This window comes from Micropterus salmoides, unplaced genomic scaffold (assembly GCF_014851395.1).
Source record: "Micropterus salmoides isolate LMB-PRFRI ecotype aquatic unplaced genomic scaffold, ASM1485139v1 Ms_hic_scaffold_11, whole genome shotgun sequence".
Taxonomy (NCBI): domain Eukaryota; kingdom Metazoa; phylum Chordata; class Actinopteri; order Centrarchiformes; family Centrarchidae; genus Micropterus; species Micropterus salmoides.
Genome location: NW_024040152.1, coordinates 19121864 through 19139870, shown reverse-complemented (window position 1 = coordinate 19139870; position 18007 = coordinate 19121864). Strand labels below are relative to the sequence as shown.

Sequence of the window (18007 nt, the reverse complement as noted above, 5' to 3'; positions counted from 1 at the left end):
CCCTGTATGTGTTTGTTGTGTACCTGCACCATAGAGTTTTCTGGGATAGGAGTGATTGTCTTAAAGGTGTTTCTCATCTGTTCTAGACAACGAGGAACATATTTTTCAAACAGTATGGTGAGGTGGGCTCGTTCTGTCTGGCGTTCTCGTTGGTCAATCCAACTGGCAACGTACCTGAGCAGCAATCCAAGGAATAATTTTACATTGCTGTGCTGATCTGATCATGATCTGAATCAGCGTCCCTTGTCTTTTAAGAACAATACATGCATGATATAATGATACAGATGATAATAAAAAAAACAGCATTTCATTGAAAACCTAAAAATGCTTTTATGTTATGTGAATACAAATTGTGTGACTTACGGGTTCCAGCCCAGGTCCTGGTGGTTAACATAGAGAATTCCTGCTCTGGACACAGTAGCAGGAGTGGCCGTCCTTAGGTGACTGATTTCAAACACTAGTCTCATGGAAGACGTGAGTGGCACACGTTCATTACTGGCCAGAGTCAGGACCTGAAAGATGTTATGAAGCAGTACGTTTTCCATATATCATAACATTTGAATGGCTAATATGACAGACAGGACTCTACCTAACAATAAGGAAAACCCCTTCATATCTCATCAGGTTTGACAGACTTGCTTTAGAATATTTCAAAAGGCACACTGTCACCGTGACATGATTCATTGCTCTGGAAAAAGACCTCCAAGTACTCACAATCCAGGAAGTGATTGCTGAAGGAGGAGGAAAGAAACATCTTTTTCTATCCCTACCACCTTGGTTGCGTGTTGTACAATAGCTTATGAGTGAACACAGGGAGGTACCTTGTTGTCATCCATCACTGTGTTGAGTGATTCAATCCACATCGGATCAATGTCTCCATCCAACACAATCCACTTAGGTCCTATGTGGGAGATGTTTGCTTGCTCTCGCATCAGTGATGAAAGCAAACCTTACACAGATTGAAGAACGCAAACAACAACTGAGATTACAAGGTAAAACCTCTGTTGACATTTAGTATGAGTTAGCACTGGTTCAATGTGTTGTTATTCTCATTAAAAACCTAAGCTCTGTTTACCATCTTTCCACTCTCGAGTTGCGGGATGGATGAAGCCAAACAATTCATCTCTGTCCACTGCCTTTGGATTGAGGTCATTCCATACAGGCTTCCTCTTCAAGTTTACGTAGGTTTTGTGGAGAACTCTCAATATCTATTGAAAAAACAAATACCTGACATTTTATGTACCTTACAAAGTGCAGTTAGTTTACAATTTCTAAGGCAATAAAATCTTACCTGGCTTTTCCCAGTCCCTGCATTTCCAAGAACAAAGACAGAATGACGCACTGCCACGAGTTCCTCCAGCTGCACCACCTGACAAAATAAATGTTTAGAACCAGATTATTTCATTCCTTTTTTAAGCACTGACCAGGTATACACTGTGTCATGTCCAACCTTAAGGATGAATGTCTCCTCAGGCTGGAGTCGGAGCTCCAGTGTAGTCTTCCGGATGGCCTTTTCAAATTCACAGTCCCTCTCTCTCTCCACCTCCACGCCTGGGAAGAGGTCTCCCAGCAGTCCCAAGAAGATAGTCACATCCTCAGTCACAATTTTAGGCATGTTGAAGTCCCTCAGCGCACGCATCAGCACCTGGGAAATAAAGTGCACTTATAGATTATATAAAACAATGGAACTTCCTCTTGTGGCTGTGAGATGACGTGCACATAGAATTCACCTGTTCCTCTGGTCTACTCTTGTCTCTTCTTCTCAGTGCCCCGGCCACAACCAGAACAGACTTGACAGCACGCAAACCCCAATCATAGTGGTCCTAACGAGAACAGACAATCAAGATGTGTATTCCAGTGTTTATGTTTATAATAAATCATATCATAAAAATTACTAAGATTTACTGAATGTATCGCTGTGCTCCTGAGGTATAGCTCTCTGTTCTAAGCCAACATTATGAAATATAAAAGTGCTATTAAGTGCTATTCTCCTACCTGCTTGGACAGCAGTTCCTTGCAGAGAGTGTACAGAGTGATAAACTTCCTGGCTAAAAGCTTAGCACCACGGAAGCCCTCTGCCACCAACATTATCTCACAAATAAGCTCAGTGTCAGGCACCACCATGGCACAGGGTCTACAGTGGGACACAGACAGTGCAGACAATGAACTTCACGCTGAGTAAAGACATGGTATTAACAAAATTACTTTATTACTCCCACCTGAAAAGAGCCTTAAGGTTCTCAGGTAGCTCTGTCCTGCCTGCATAGCCAGGGTTCATAGTGATGAAAATCCCCACAGAGGGCTTTAAGGCAATGTATTTATCCAAGAACAGGAACCTATGAGGTTGCAAAGAGAGTTAACCCATTTTTTTTACAGTATAAATGCATTATGTATTCAGATTCAGTTGCTTACCTTTTCTTTTTGGAGCGAATGGCATCCTGTATAGTTTTGACCTGCACTGCTACAACTGACAGAACGTCTACAGCGATACGATTGAACTCATCAAAGCAGCCCCATGCTCCAGTTTGGGCCAGACCTTTGTAGATGTTTCCAATTGACTGAACATAAACAAAAAAAATGGTTTTAAACATACATGTTTAATTAAACATCTAATCAAGACATAACCTGACCAACATTGAATTTCACACCTTGTAGTCCATCTGTTCAGAACAGTTGAAGATGTATACCATGACGCCCATGGCTCTGCCCAGATCCTTAGTGGTTTCAGTTTTCCCTGTTCCAGCGGGGCCTGCTGGGGCTCCACTCATGGTCAGGTGGAGTGACTGAGTTAAGGTGATGTAGCACCTAAACATGCCCATGGCAACAGCACACAGAGAAACGCAAATGTGCTACTTCAGCAATGCTGAATGTAGCAAATGTATTGAAACGAGACGTTACATGCATAGACTGAAAACTGATAAGCAGGAGAGCTGACCTGTCTGTGAGGGGAGTGATGACTAGACGAGGTGTATTTCCAAGATACTCGTATGAGTAAAGGAACTGAGCGTCACAGATGTTAACAAAGCAGTGATGCTGCTGCTCATACCAGCAGTGTCGGAGCTGGGAAAGCCACTGGAAGGCCTGTGAGGTGGTGACCTGTGAACACAGGTGGCTGCTTTTTAACTATGTCAATCCTATGTCACAAGCGATACGGTACAAGTTTGCAGCAGATGGTATGATGATCATAACTATTTAAAATATAGTCTTTTTCCCCATTACATTTAGGCTAACCCTAGCTATATGATGAGTAAATTAAGTTACAATCCCAAAGTTTGCCCAATCAGACCTAAAGGAAATGCTGATTATGAAATGATTCAATTGCCATTACCTTTTGGGCAATAAGCCTGGTAACAATGTCTCTCGCATGGACATCAATAGTGCATATAGTCATGATCTTCTGCCTGTTGCCTGAGCTCAGTTCTCCCAGCAGCATGCTGATCAACAAGTTGAGTTGAGAAATCTGGAGGAAGGAAGGAAAAAAAAGATTCAAAGCAATGCTGAGGAAAATTGTCAGAAGAGTGCCAATTTAAATTCCCACGAGACTGAATTGACAACAATCTGCTTTGAAATCATATTACCTGTCTCACTTGTATTGTTAGTTATTGAAAGAACAACATACACACTGTATGTATGAATGAAGACCATGTGGAAAATTCAACAGACACACCATTGATCACTAATCAATGACTGAGACACCAAAGACAATCAAAAGAAGACGTGTGTTCTATGACAGACGATCCAATCAGTGCATTGAAGGGAGAGAGAGATTATTCATACAACCACCAAGGACATGCCAACCTTAAATAGTGCTGATGAAATTGACACAAGTGATGTGGTAATACAACTATGAGTATAGCTCACCATGAGGCTCTACAAACCGAACTCAGGTCACTGACTCTGATGTGATTACGGTGGCATTATGGAAATCATGTCAATTAGAAGCACAGATTACACACAAATTAGTACAATGTAATACTATCTTTACATTTAAATATACACTGTATACCTGTATATATAATGCACACTTGAAATGAAATTAACTGAAATTAAATTGCAATAATGCACTTTTACACCTATGGTCAATTAGTATACTAGAAGCATCAGTAACATCAAGATGAGGTCAAATTTTTTTCAAGCAAATGTTTACAAAAATGTTAATGTTTTTTTATTTTGGATCTTTTCTAGCCAACTAAGATGCATTTAATAAAATTCTATTATTGCGTGTTCGCACATCACATGATGTACCTGTTTCTTGTTGTAGTCTTTTAGTGCAGACTCAAATCCTTCCTCCAGTCTTTTAAACACAAGCTCCATATCATTGCTCCACCAGATCTGAGATCCAATGAGAGCCACCTGGGCAGGGAAGTCGAGAATCCACTGCTCTCTGGGCCTGTCCTCGTACACAGACACAGCCTCAGACAGGTGACCCCTGACACATTCCTTCATAGATTCCTCCAGACAAGTAAGCCACGCCTCCACCTATTGTAAAGTATTTTTAACATTAGTTAATTTATTTTATAAAATGTGATAGATAATTCTTAATTAATGGAATCTTACCGGACCGTAACAGCTACATTCAGTCTGGAATGGGACATATTCCCTCTCTTTGCTGTACATTCCCACTGCAAGTTTCGGATTATCCAACTGTTTGTTTTTGGCAAACTCAAGATCTGACATGCTGTCAAATAATTTTGAGAGGTGGACAATTACCTGCAAAAGAGTCATTACATTTTGTATGACAGATACACTAGAGAAAAAGTGACACTGGATGAATACTAAAACAACAATGAAGGGAAAGTCTACATAAATGTACCTCTCTGGGACGATTCCCTTTAGAGAGGATGTCCAACAAGTCTGCAGATGAAATAAAGTAGAATCGTGGAAATGCAAATCTCTTTGTCTCCAGATATTCAGCAAGAGCTTTTTCACATAATGTCAGCCTATTAAAAGAGAAAGTATGGGAATTCTGTCCACAAAATAGCAAACTGTGATCAGTATATTGAGAATGTATTGAATAAACATGAACCTTTTTTGTAGATCCTCTAACTTCTCAAATAGATGAAGTTTGTTGGTGGCCTCAATCACGTTTTTTGTGTTAGCACTGTCCAACATTAACTCCTGAAATAAGCAAAATCAACAATGTTTTACAATGATGAGAACAATGAAATTTGCATAACTAAATTACTGGTATTTTAGGGCAGACCTGAAATTCTGCATCTATAGCTTGGAATCTGTGTGCATCTGCAGGCAGCTGTTGACAGATGTCATCACAGCCTTTGAAGATACTTTCCAGGTAGGCCCATGTCCTTTGGACCTCCATCCAGACCATCAGCACAGAGTCAGCCACAGTCAGCTGTTTCTGTAGTTCCACTACCTGAAACAGGAAGTGATCTACATGCTTGCTCTGAAAGATGCCCTGGAGATGAACCTTGTGGATGAAGAAATGGAGACATGAGCATAGCCTATCAAAATCATTTGATCCAATGTAAAACTCAAATACACCAAACTCCCACCCAAGCTTTGGCAAGAAAAAGTAATATCTTGATAACCTTAATATCATACCATATGTTAGTTTAATTTCAATGCATATTCAACCGCATCAGCATGCTGTGCCATAAAAAAGTGGGGATGGGAAACAGTCTGTTTACACAAAGATGGAGGCACTAAAGTGGCAAGACATCTAATTGCTGGCTATAACCCCCCAATGCATCTGGTGTATACGAATAAAGACCGCCATTGTGCAACAATGCCCTGTGTCCTACAGCAGCTATAAATCTAAGGACTCAATAGGGACCGCTCCATTCTTCATAGGAACCTCTCTATTCTCAGTTGTGCTGTTAGACAGTCAGACAGGGCGGACTCTAATCTCTATTCAGCATATCAGTGCTTCTCACAGACAACTGATCTCAAGAACTTGTTGTAGTGTTTCACCATTATGCATTTTTCTAAGCTATGAAGTCACAGATAAAATATCAGTATCAATATAAGTAACTTAGATATTTACCTGATGATCCTCAAGAGTTTCAATAAGTTCCTCGTCACATTTAAGTAGTGGCACAGAGGTCTGGTAATGATCTTCATATGAAAGCTCCATTGATGCCCACGTTTGACTTATTTGTGTCACAACCTGAAATAAAAAATATTGGACCGCATAATGGTAACATGTTTGGATACAAATTATCTTACTGTATAAAATATTATATTTGGTTTAGAAGTAACAGCCAAACCAAATATAGTAACTACACAAGCAGCTGTCCTGCAAAAACTCCAAATCTCCAAATTAGGTAATTTTTGTTTAAGTTATTAATAGCTGAATAGCTGGTACAGTATGTTGCAATATAATTGGTCACTATGACTACAAGACAGCAGATGATGTGTGATGTGACCACAATCTATTAATAATGGAAGAAGCACCTTCTCTATGGCCATTTCTTTGACCGCCTTATCCACTACGTTAAGAACTTCGTCTTCCAACGCATGGAGCTGCAGAGCCAGGAGGTCTTCCAAAGTGGTACTGTCAGTCACAGTGAAGTCCATCTATTTCAAAAGAATTACAGTCATGATGGAAAGTCTCAGAATTCTATCATGCAAAAAATAACGCTGCTTTATAGTAAGACCTCTGTTGTGTGTATTTATGCACCTGTGTTGTTCTAATTAGCTGCACCCAGTGGCGTTCTCGTATTGCCAGGTTCTGTAGCTGACTCACGGCCCGCAGTGACGTCAACAGGTTCTTTACATAAAGGTCTAACCCAGAATACACATCCCACACGCGAGCCTCTTTGTCAAACTTCCGTATGTCCTACACAAACAGAAGGTAGGTAAACATAATTAGTTATTAGGGGCATCTGTTACAAAGAGCAACGGTGCATGACAGCAAGACAGCAGGAGAGATGCGCTGGTGTGATGTAGCACGGTTGGTGACCTCACCTTGGCAAAACTCCTCAATTCTGCATCCATCTGGTCCACGTTTATCTGCCTCCATTTGGTCATTGTCCAGTTTTCCACACTGCTCTGTACAGATAAAGACAAACGCAACGCAAAGGGGTCAATGGGCTAAGGGTGCTTAATGGGGACATTTAAAGTCTACAAGTTATTCAAAGAATCAGTGACATACTGGTCAAGTTATTGAGTTATTGGGGTATTGTAGTGCTGTGATCCCTTCAGCTGAATTTCTATTTCCTCCAGAATAGTGACATAAGTATACAAAATATACTAAGTCACTTACCTGCACAAATACAACAATGTCCCACAGTTCTTTGAGGACCGTGATCTCTCGTCTGCAGAGCTTAATGTCTCTGTAGTCAGGGACAATAACATCAAACAGATTTGTGGACTCCTGTAGCTCTGCTACCTCTTTTTCCATGTCTCGGATTGCTTTTTCAGACTAGAAAACAACATACTGCAATTGTTATCCAAAGTGTACAGAATAACACAATGTAATTTTAATTCTATATTCAAGCAATGTTTAAATTCCTACTTTCTCCAGACTGACGTAGGGGTGCACTGCATTGTAACTGAAGGGTGCAGTTGCTCTGAACATCTCCTTGAATTTGCTTTGTTTCTCCTGAAAAATTAGTACCACTTTAATAGTCTTCACACTGGAATATACAACACAATAGCTTTAAAACTGTGCATATTTGATTTCTCTGGTAATAAATACTAAAAGTGACTCGTCACCTCAAACGCCTTGCATCGCCTTCGTAAAACCATCACTTCTGCATTCTGCATGGGTGCCACCTCATGCCTCACTTTTAAGGCCAGTTTTTTTGCCCCACTCCACTTCTCAGGAAGTTCCTATAGAGAGAGTTATTTTGATTTCTTCAGGTTGAATGGGATCAAATTCACATTTGTTATATTATTGTAGTTAGCGCTTGAAAGTTACCTCCAGCTGAGAATAGACCTGGTCAGGTATGGTCACTCCATATTGTTCAAGTAGGATTATTGTGTCTCTAAGAGGCTCAAACATCTTGTCTGTGGCTGCTTGTCTGTCTCTGACAGCCAACAGGTGACTCATCACTTCCACCAAGCCATGGTGGTTTCCTTTAGCCACAGGCTGACCTAGCCCTTCAACACTGCCTCGGACAAACTTCTGCAGCTCATCAAGACTGAGTGGGAAAGCATGGACAGTGAGAACACGTGTTGTTACAGTTTGGTCTGCATTAAATAGCCATGCAGAAATAAATTTTACCTGTTAGTGACATATGTCAAGAGGTGTTCTTTAAAAAGCCAGCTCCACTTCTTTACAGTGTTAAGCAGGCTCACTTTAAAGAACTTGATATCCACCCGAAAAAATCCATTGAACACTCTGAAGTCTTCAACATTGGAAATTTCAGCATACAGTTCCTCGTAATAATCTATCTGTAAAATTAACACCACAACAACAATTAAGATACCTTCCAAGTACGGGGAAAATGTGATTCGTGATTTAAAAAAGCCTTTTACCTGTTCTTTGAAGTTATCGATTGTAGGCGGGCTCTCAGGGAGTGCATCTGCTCCATAAGCCTCCATCTCTTCAGCTGTAAGTACACGTCCATACAGGAGAAACTGGCTGAGAAACTCAGCCCTGTCATCTTGCCAGAGGTGGGTGTAGCAGTCAAACTTTCTCTGGTAATTTATCGCTTTCTTGAGGACGTTCTCCACTCGCTCCATTATTTCCTGTCTCAGGTCTAACAAATCTAGCATGTCATCCATTACATCCTGTAAGAGTTATATTACATATAACATGAGAAGCATATACTATTTGTAGGGGAATACACTGTAATTAGTTTAGAAAGATTAGTGAGAAAGTACCCATTTTTGATATAGAATGCTTCTTTATGACTGACTTATTTTAACTATTTTGAATTAAATTCTAAAACAGAAACTTTATTTGATACCAAGTATTATTACCTGGTGGTAATAATGCTTGTACAGTTCAGTTAGCTAAAACACCCCATAACATCCAACCTGATCCTATGTGGCAGCCATCCTTATACATTCATCTACATTGCTGTTATAAGACCATGATCTGACAGACAGCCATCCAAAATCCTGCAACATTGGGACCCTTGTAGCACATATGTTAAAACATCCCAATCTACTGAGAGACTGTAGTATTTTGATATGACTTTTGATGAAGATGTTATAGTTATCTCCCTGCACAGATGAAAAGGCAATAGATGTTAACAGAAGCAAACCATTGCACACAGTTTGCAGTACCTGGTAGCTCTCCATGCCAAGATGAGCAGCCACTCTGTTGATATTCACTGAAGTCTTGAATATGTCTCCAACCAGTCCTTCTATCAACTCATAAAGTCCGTCTCCTGCATCGGGCTCCAACGAGGGGAGGAAGACCATTCCTGAGCTACTCAGCATCAGCTGGGCCTCACACAGAGGTGTCTGGTTTGGCCATGATTCCATGTTGTCCACAAAGAACTGAAGAGAGTGGCTGATGTAGCTGAAGAGTCCCTCCACTACCATCTCATCCACATACTCCAGGTAGGACTGCCATGCTTCTGAAGAAGCGTCAGCATGGAAAAGGGTCATGTTCTCCTGATGAAATTGTAGGATATTGGAGGAATGGTGAGCATGAATACTGTTAATGTTTTGGCTCTGTACTTTTACAGAGTACAATTTATGAAATTAATGCAATGTATACAAAAATGCAAGTATTCATGAACAATCTATAATGTATAACAGTGAATATTATCATAAATCCAGTCAAACGCACCTCTACCAGCTTGTGGATAGAGTCTCCATCTTTCTTCATGGAGTTGTACTTCTTGCTGACACGGTCTCCCCTGTCTTCCAGCTGTATGAGCGAGGATTTCTTGTTGTCCTTTCTGCAAAACATGGCCTGTTTGCTCCAGCCCTTCATCATTGACTGGATGGCTTCACAGTTTTCCTTGGCTCTACCGACTCGACATACAAGGCCGTGGACCAGATCTTTGGTGGTGCTGATGAACCTCCAGCAGTTCGGATCTTGCCATGTCAGGTCAGACTCTGCTCTTGTCAACTGCACGTCTATGGACTCCAGCTCAGCTCTGATGAGAGGAAGTTCCACCTGTAGCACTGTCTGCTTTAGCTTGTTGTACCATTGTACTAATAGCTGCAGACTGCTCACATACTGGAAAATATAAGTGTAAAGAAAAGATGTATTTTGAGGAGCTGACTATGTAAAGGATAATATATGTATATATGTATATATATATTAGGTATTGCCCATTGTTTAACTCAAACAGGTGTGCATGAGTGTAAGTGAGCCCATAAAGTAATATGTTTGTTTCTTACCTTTGTGAACATGTCACGCTTCTCAAAAACAGTCATTGCAGCTGCAGGGATTTTGATCTGACTGAGAGTCTGAATATACTTCACATCTTTCAACACTTCAGTCAGCTGAGGAGTGAAAGGAAATGGTGATTAACCAATATACATAGTCACAGCGGGGTGGTGGTAAAATGCTTTGTCTCAACTACCAGAAACCCTCAGAGAATATAATAACTAAAATTAAATAACTGTAACAAATAACTATTCCCTCCGCCAGGGAGGTTATATTTTTGCACTTGTTACTAAGTCTGTCAGAATTATGTTATGAACAAAATATTTTTAAAACTAAAAGGGGAGATACAGTTTGAGCCAAGGAATAATAATTAAGTGGTGAACTGCATCTAGGTTTTGGACCAAACAAGGAATATTGTTGTCTTTTGCCAAACCTAGTATAATAAAATATATTAACAGAGATCCCAAATTTGAGGGGTCTTGATCATTTAGCATTGGAGGATGTTTGATGTAATGTTTCTGCAAACTAGAAGGCACTCATTTAGCAATTACCTTTGGATTGAAGTTGACTGAGATAAGGTCAGAAGACACATTTCTGGAGAGAAGGGGCCTGTTCAGGTTGACCAGACAGGCCTGTTCCAAACCATTACACCAGTCAGAGTAAATGTCCTCCTCATATTGGTCCAGGAGTCTCAAAATCTCCATGTACTTGTAGTACTCCGTCACCATCTCTACACCTCCTGCAAGCCTGGAAATATTGCATAATTGTGAGACAATTATCGTTTTTAAGCACAAGGCACAATAGCAATATCTTGTCTGTTCTATGCACTGTGTGTCTGTATCTTTCTATCTATTTAAATATTTTTCTGACTAGCTATTCTTGTAACAAATTCGCTGGAAATAATCAGGTGTTTTACTGACATGTCAAACAGCAATCTGATTTTTTCCCACGGTGTTTGAATGCGTTGTCTCAACATTTTTGCCCACTTCAACGCTCCAGATGTGTGAGTCATGTTCTTAGTCAGGCCACACTCCATCTGTAACAAAAGAATGGAAAAGGGTTGTTGTATGGACAGTACCCTGTGACTTCAATGCATATTTCTAATATTGTATTTTGCTTCCCGTACCTTACTAAGCTGGGATTTAAACAGACATTTACATTTCTCCAGCTCTTCTCTGAAGTGTTGCTGCAGCAGAAGGATGTTGGGAATGAATATCTGTTTAATTTGTCTTCTCTCCAGGAAGGGCCCAACAATAGTTAGCAGCTAAAGCACAAAAAACAAATATGTTGGTGTCCCACAACACAGCTCTGTCACTCACTATCACTTTATCAATACTGTCACTACCATCATCTTATTATCCAGTCTTGCTTACTTTAAATGCTGATTCCAGTCCTGAGCAATCCTTGAAGGCCAAGCATAGAAGGCTGGCAAGGCGGCATTCAAAGTCCACAATCCTCACTTTGAAATCTTTAAACTCGTTTTCAAAATCCTTATGGCAAAGTTAAGAATGCAACCGTATTTAATGATGGACACCGGTGTAAAATCATGCATTATGAATCTATGCAGGAGCTGTTCACAAAAATAAAAATAATTTCACCTGAGAGTGTAAGTCAAGTGGGCTGTTTTCACTGTGCTTCAAAGCTTGGCAGTGGTTCCTGAACTCTTTGTACATCTGAGCAGCATGCTCAGTGTAGACTTTGCCTTTAAGTCCACCAAATTCCAGTTTTTCCATCCTCTGAAAGTCAACCATGATTTCAAACAAGTCCTGCAAAGGTAACATACAGTAATAAGAAACAAAACCACCTAAAAATATCATCGTGACACATAACTGCAAAAACAAAAATACTAATGTGATCTCACCTCCAGCTGTAGCATACGATTAAGGAACTGGTTGAAACGTGCAAAAATCATAGCAGATGGGAAGTCCCAGGGTGCATGTTTCACATGGTTGGCCAACCTCTCCCTCTGGGTCTGGTAACTGTCTCTGAAACATCTAAAGACTTTTATCACCCTCTTCACCAGTTGTAGACTTTCCTCTGGATCCTCTCGGAGTAGCAGATCTGCAGAGAGGTATGTAGAAGCCTAAAGGGTGAAAGATTTTATATCTGTGAATTTGTTCACACCAACATCCAATAACCTAAGTCAGAGTAATATTGATTGACTAAAAGTCTTACCTGTTCAATGAACAGATTACAAAGTTCCTGCAGTAACCCCACGATGCGTGCCGGCCTTTGATAAGATTGGCAGTTGGTCCAGGTAAGGAAGAGAGTGTGAAACAGTGCAGGGATGAATGTTTCCAAGTGATGAAATCTTTCCTTTTCCAGTTGAGACAGTTGTGCATGTAGAGGTTGTAGATGGAGGTCAATGTCCTGGGCTTCTTGAAGTGCTTGTGATTGAGAAATAAAAATCAGTTTTAAAAGAAAACATCATAATCAGAGATAATAAGCTTTTGACATTTGTCAAGGTGCAAACTACAGTGTGTCCTGTTTGGCTTTGCAAAAGAAACTAGCTAATCTTACCATCAAATACATTTCCAATTAGAGTCTTGATTGTTGGATGATAGCTGCTATCCATCATCTCTAACATCTTTGCCATCTTCTGAACAATGGGACTCTGAAGCTACAAGGCAAAGTACCAAACATTTTAACAGAGGACTGTCGGGAGATGAAAATAAATTAAATGATAATAATAAATGTTAATATTAAATGATTTTAATGAAGATCAGGGGGAAAGGGAGAATACCTGATGATAAATGTTCTGTATATTGCTCTTCCTGGAAGCCCAAAACTTCAGCTCTGCATTGGGCCCTGGATTACAGCCAGTCATAAGTAGATCTGATGAATTCTGCTTTAAAATCTTCTGGATCAGATTGGTCCAGTTGATGACCTCGGTCTCTATGGCATGGGCCAGTGCCCTGTCATAGTTATTATACCTGAGTGTGAAAATACATGTTGAAAGTTAATACTTATGTTACAAAGAAAGATCCCAGTCTCTGAAACAAAAGCAAAATGTGTTTCTTACATTTTGATGGTGTTGTATGAATTTTCTATCCAATCTGCCACAGTCAGGATAGGGAGAACAGTTTTCCCTGAAACCTGTCCCTGCACAACTGATGTCTTACTGCACAGGCTCTCAACATGTTGAATGATGTCTTCAGCCATCAGATTTGGCCACATCTGATGGTTTTTGTCATTTAACAGCAGTGGAACACATACCTTTTGAATAGACACAATTAATTCACACAGAAGTCATGAATGCAAGCTAGAAAACTGCATAACAAAAATAACTGACAGCAACGGAGGTTTTAACAATCACCTGCTCAACTGTGCTCGAAAGCTGCAGTAACGTTAGTGGTGATGGAGAAATTATGCCATAAAGCAGAAGTTCCCTGTAGTTTTCAGCATTGATGGGAACATCTGCCTTCTTAAGGACATAGACTTGCTTGTATTGAGCAACACGTGGGACCTGCATTTGCAATAATATCACAATCAATATCAACATTTTGTAAGTACCCTAAGCTTAGTTTACTAGTCAAGTGTACACAGGCTAAGCTAGCTAGATTGTATCATACTACCATAATGTTATTGGAGATTCCGTAACAACCATACCTTATTAGAAGCAACCAGACAAAATTGTTTTGAAGAAGAGAAAAACATAATAGACTCCCTTTCAAAGAAGTCTTTCAGAAGTGTTTGAAACTCTTCGTTGACAGCGCTCCTCTCCCATGTTTGACGGTGCAATCGCAGTAGCCCACAAACTTTTTCCTCGACAAACTTTACTCTGACGTCCTCCAGAAAGGAAGGCACACTTTCATCGTCGGACATGACTACTCTACGACCATGATATGCTTTAACCCTGTCACTTCCTTCCACAAAACAGAAAAATGTGTGACCGCTCCAGAAACCGTCCCCCAAATTAGCTATTAACTTCGTGTTAGAATAGTTTTAACTATCTAACATAAAGCCCGTCTGCAAAGAAGACTGCCAGGAGCTGGGCAGTCCTGGTGGCGGTTCAGCATTCCGTTGCTTAGAAACAGCCACTATCCTCAATCACTGCCAGGTACGTTTATTTAGCTAGCTCCCAAATGTGAAGTGAAAGCACTTTCCCCCAGTAAAAGTCATGAAGTAACTACAAAGTTACTGCATCTACTATAATACTGATTTTACCATTTTACATTTTAGAAGACCAGAATATCAAGCGTGCAGGTCATTTAGAGTAAAATCTACAAAACAGTAGGCTACAGTTGCAAAGGATGCTCTCATTAATATTCCACCAGATATAGAGTTAAAATGTTAGTTAGATATATGTAGGTGTATCATATGACTTAATGCTTAAGGACGTGCACTTTTAATTAAAGTTCAAATAATAGCTGACTTGGAATTGATGCATACATGGCCTTCAGTTTGAGACATTAAACTACTCATTGACATGTGCATGACCAATAGTCATTTCACTGGGCAGATGACTATATGGTCGATATGGATAAACAGTAAATCAAAACATTAATGGTTTCAACAGGTGAAAATGCCTGTGTCCTTTTTAATGCCTCCTTTGTGAAAGGCCTGGACGTGAAGAGGCCCGCGTATCTGAGCCACAGACTGTAGTAAAATATATGTGATATATGTGTGTGTGAGTAGCTTGACTGTTGTCTTGGCAGCAGAGCATTACCCAGCGACTGCCATTTACAAGGCACTTTACTACACCTCATTTCAGAACAGTCTACAGGGTCTGACTGCTTGGACAAAATGATTCTTTGGAGTAACTTACCTTGAAGATTTAAATAGGCTAGCTGAGTGGTATACCCTGATCTATTAGTAAATGCTTGAAGTTATAGTAAATAAACATACTAGATATAGAGGATACTATGTATGATTTTACACTTTATATAATTTCTAGAAAATGCACTACTTCCTGTAGAGTGACTTTTTTTCTACTTTTTATCCACAACAAGACGCAGATCCTCAGGAAAAAGAAGAGGAGAGTGAGACAAACTCCTCAGGTTTGCAGGTGGCACTACCGTTTTGGACCTCATCACTAACAATGACAGGACCACCTACGGGGAAGAGATTGCCTGCCTGTTGCTATGGTGCTAATAACAAGTTGGGGGCAATGCATTCAAGCAGTTAAGATGAAGATGGCTCCTGATGTAATCCACATGCTCATTTTACTCTGGAAATCAGCACAGATGTTAACATGGCTGAGAACATGAGTCTTTTGATTTGCTAAAGACCAGAAACCTCTTACAGCCTCAAATGGGATGAGATCATTATGACTATCATCACAAGATGGAAAGAGAAAGAAAGGTCACTCCACTCCATGTATAGCTATGCGTGTATCTTTCTATTCTTTCATCATACTGTGGCCTCAAACTCAACAAAGGAACAAACAAATACATATCTTTTCAAATATCACTTTCTGCTAGCTGCCTCTAATGCTGAAGCTGTCACAAAAGTGTGCAAGACAGACTGCACCATTCGTACCCTCCCAGGCAACCAAAAACTGTTTCTTAGGGAACAATGCTATTCAAACCTGGCACTATACCTGCCACCTCGACCATTTTTCTGCCAAGGCTTGTTACACTGCTGAGCTAGCCCCCATAATATCTCCATCTACTGCCTCTTGTGCATCTGCCACAAAAAGAATGTGCTGCAATCTGAGTGAAAGTCTTTTGGCCTTCATTCATCGCTTGCAATCATTGTCATTGGTACTAAAATGAGTGTTCTGATGAAATGCATGATTTGTTTGCTTGGGTAAACTTATTGTATGTGTTGCACTTTGTCTTTTGGCCTTCAAAATTCTACTAGGTACATTTGTCATACAAAGCAGCTCATCAATGACTGGTCGTGTCAACAGAGTTTTGTTGATGATGCTTTATTGATTCCCAAACTGAATCACAAAACAGCACTCCATCACCACAGCCCAGTCAATCCAACAAGCAACGTTGAGCAAGCAAATGTGTTTGTTTGTTATTTGTTTGTTTGATGATGTACAGTTTCGGATTCTGAACTAATGTGTCTCTGTATATTGAAACCACAAAGGTGAACTGTATATAAATACCAGTGCATTACTGGTTTAGTGATCTTCTTCTATCCTGATAAAAATTAAATCTGTACTATAGTACATTTTTCACTAAGAGTTTTAGTATTACCAGTCCTGAGGGCAGTTCAGAATTCCTGTTGCAGCGCACATAAGGCGAACTGAAGTTCTATTATTATACATGATACCCAGTGATGGAAGAAGTACTTATTTTAAGTGAAAGTACTAATACCACAGTGCAGAAATACCCTGCTACAAGTAAAAGTCATGCATTTAACATTTTGCTGAAGTAAAAGTACAAACGTATTAGCATCAAAATATACTATAAAAAGCCAAAAGTAAAAGTACTCCTTTTGAAGAAAGGCACATTTTAGAATAATACATATTTTTTTTATTGGATTATGATTATTGATGTGTTTGATTTGTACATCACTTTAATATTGTAGCTGGTAAATGTGGGGCAAATTTTCTTTTCTAATATATATAGGCTATATAAATAAATGATGTAGGCCTACTAGGGATCATTAAAGGCTCATTGATATCACAGTTGATTATATTTTGTATCTGAATCTGGAAAGTAGAGTAAGTAATTAATGTAGTGGAGTAAAAAGTACGTTATTTGGCTCTGAACTTAGTTTTCTTCTTTCCACTGCTGTTCAACAGCCACCTGCTGTGTGCAAATAACATCGGACCCCAGGATGTCAGAGGGTCCAAACCACAAGGTCGCCCTCTACAGGACCAGGTTGAGTTATGGCTACGTGCAATAAACATTATTATCTATGAGAAAAAAATATATAGTCAAGTCAGTTTTATTTACATAACACAAAATCACAGTTTCGTTTCCTCTGTCCTCATTTTCTCTTAGCTGAAATCGTTTTTGCTTTTCAATTGTTTTTACTGTCTCTCTCTTGTACAATGTGAACTTCTGAAGTTATCTTGCGTCTCTCAGTGTGCGCACCATCACCATCAGTCGCGTCCTGTAGAGGGCACTGGCTTTTCTTTTTTGACAGATCTTGATGTAGATCCAAGGGACTTGGAGATCCAGCAGCGAAAGAAAATAGTTGAGACAGTTTCTCAAATTAAACCTGTTTATTTTAGATAGATAGATAGATAGATAGATAGATAGATAGATAGATAGATAGATAGATAGATAGATAGGCGATACATTTGATTTAATTTGGTCATTTTATTATTATAGGCCTAATAAAGGACAAATGACAAGCAGCTGGTTGCCAAAAGTCCAGAAAGCAATTTGTAAGCCATATTTAAAAACACAGCACGTCAGGAGGCTGCCTGCATCTGTTGTTTGGTGACCTCCCGTTTACATAATAATTGATCACATTGACTATATAATCACTCCGTTATAAGTCACTGTTCCACCTGTCTCCGGAAATATAGACACAGTAATCTAGTTTCGATGTGTTGATGGCAAGTAATCCTACATGTGGAAGATTTGCCCTGGAGTGAATTAAGCCACTGTAACGAAATGTAAAAAGAAAAAAAATCCGGCCCAGAGAGCGCTGAAGCTCTCGGGGTGTTATGTAAGCCCCAGAATGAACAAATTTGTTAGCCCACACCCGAGGGGATCTGGTGATGGATATGTTGTCCTGGGGGACTGGGGAAGCCGCACTACAACAGCCGGCCACTTATCTTGAAAGGCTTGTTTTAAGTGCTCCTCTGCTGGGAAACAAAAGCTTTAAGGGCACCCATTA

General features: G+C 39.9%; 1 protein-coding gene and 1 long non-coding RNA gene across 3 annotated transcripts in view; one reads left to right on the top strand and one right to left on the bottom strand.

The window, feature by feature from the left end:
- Window positions 1-14174, bottom strand: part of LOC119897759 (dynein heavy chain 11, axonemal) — a 36152-nt gene extending 21978 nt beyond the window's left edge. For both annotated transcript variants that reach the window (XM_038711691.1, XM_038711692.1), the window contains exons 1-43: window positions 13868-14174; window positions 13575-13724; window positions 13281-13474; window positions 13002-13191; window positions 12779-12878; window positions 12434-12645; window positions 12120-12341; window positions 11857-12024; window positions 11632-11748; window positions 11385-11522; window positions 11179-11294; window positions 10810-11005; window positions 10270-10374; window positions 9710-10105; window positions 9199-9531; window positions 8443-8697; window positions 8189-8358; window positions 7883-8105; window positions 7678-7794; window positions 7478-7564; window positions 7226-7384; window positions 6928-7011; window positions 6641-6799; window positions 6415-6537; window positions 6005-6127; window positions 5204-5428; window positions 5027-5118; window positions 4814-4940; window positions 4558-4710; window positions 4246-4479; window positions 3329-3460; window positions 2936-3096; window positions 2649-2805; window positions 2413-2558; window positions 2220-2336; window positions 1996-2134; window positions 1731-1823; window positions 1451-1645; window positions 1292-1369; window positions 1076-1208; window positions 822-949; window positions 364-512; window positions 24-174 (exon numbers count right to left, since the gene is read on the bottom strand). In XM_038711691.1, coding sequence (XP_038567619.1) covers window positions 24-174; window positions 364-512; window positions 822-949; window positions 1076-1208; window positions 1292-1369; window positions 1451-1645; window positions 1731-1823; window positions 1996-2134; window positions 2220-2336; window positions 2413-2558; window positions 2649-2805; window positions 2936-3096; window positions 3329-3460; window positions 4246-4479; window positions 4558-4710; window positions 4814-4940; window positions 5027-5118; window positions 5204-5428; window positions 6005-6127; window positions 6415-6537; window positions 6641-6799; window positions 6928-7011; window positions 7226-7384; window positions 7478-7564; window positions 7678-7794; window positions 7883-8105; window positions 8189-8358; window positions 8443-8697; window positions 9199-9531; window positions 9710-10105; window positions 10270-10374; window positions 10810-11005; window positions 11179-11294; window positions 11385-11522; window positions 11632-11748; window positions 11857-12024; window positions 12120-12341; window positions 12434-12645; window positions 12779-12878; window positions 13002-13191; window positions 13281-13474; window positions 13575-13724; window positions 13868-14083 — 6963 coding nt within the window. In that variant the 5' untranslated portion in view covers window positions 14084-14174. The remainder of the gene's footprint in view (window positions 1-23; window positions 175-363; window positions 513-821; window positions 950-1075; window positions 1209-1291; window positions 1370-1450; window positions 1646-1730; window positions 1824-1995; window positions 2135-2219; window positions 2337-2412; window positions 2559-2648; window positions 2806-2935; window positions 3097-3328; window positions 3461-4245; window positions 4480-4557; window positions 4711-4813; window positions 4941-5026; window positions 5119-5203; window positions 5429-6004; window positions 6128-6414; window positions 6538-6640; window positions 6800-6927; window positions 7012-7225; window positions 7385-7477; window positions 7565-7677; window positions 7795-7882; window positions 8106-8188; window positions 8359-8442; window positions 8698-9198; window positions 9532-9709; window positions 10106-10269; window positions 10375-10809; window positions 11006-11178; window positions 11295-11384; window positions 11523-11631; window positions 11749-11856; window positions 12025-12119; window positions 12342-12433; window positions 12646-12778; window positions 12879-13001; window positions 13192-13280; window positions 13475-13574; window positions 13725-13867) is intronic.
- Window positions 14175-14255: 81 nt separating this feature from the next.
- Window positions 14256-16379, top strand: LOC119897760. Its single transcript, XR_005443433.1, has 2 exons — window positions 14256-14318; window positions 15211-16379. It is a non-coding gene; the product is annotated as an uncharacterized LOC119897760 (long non-coding RNA).
- Window positions 16380-18007: the final 1628 nt, after the last annotated feature.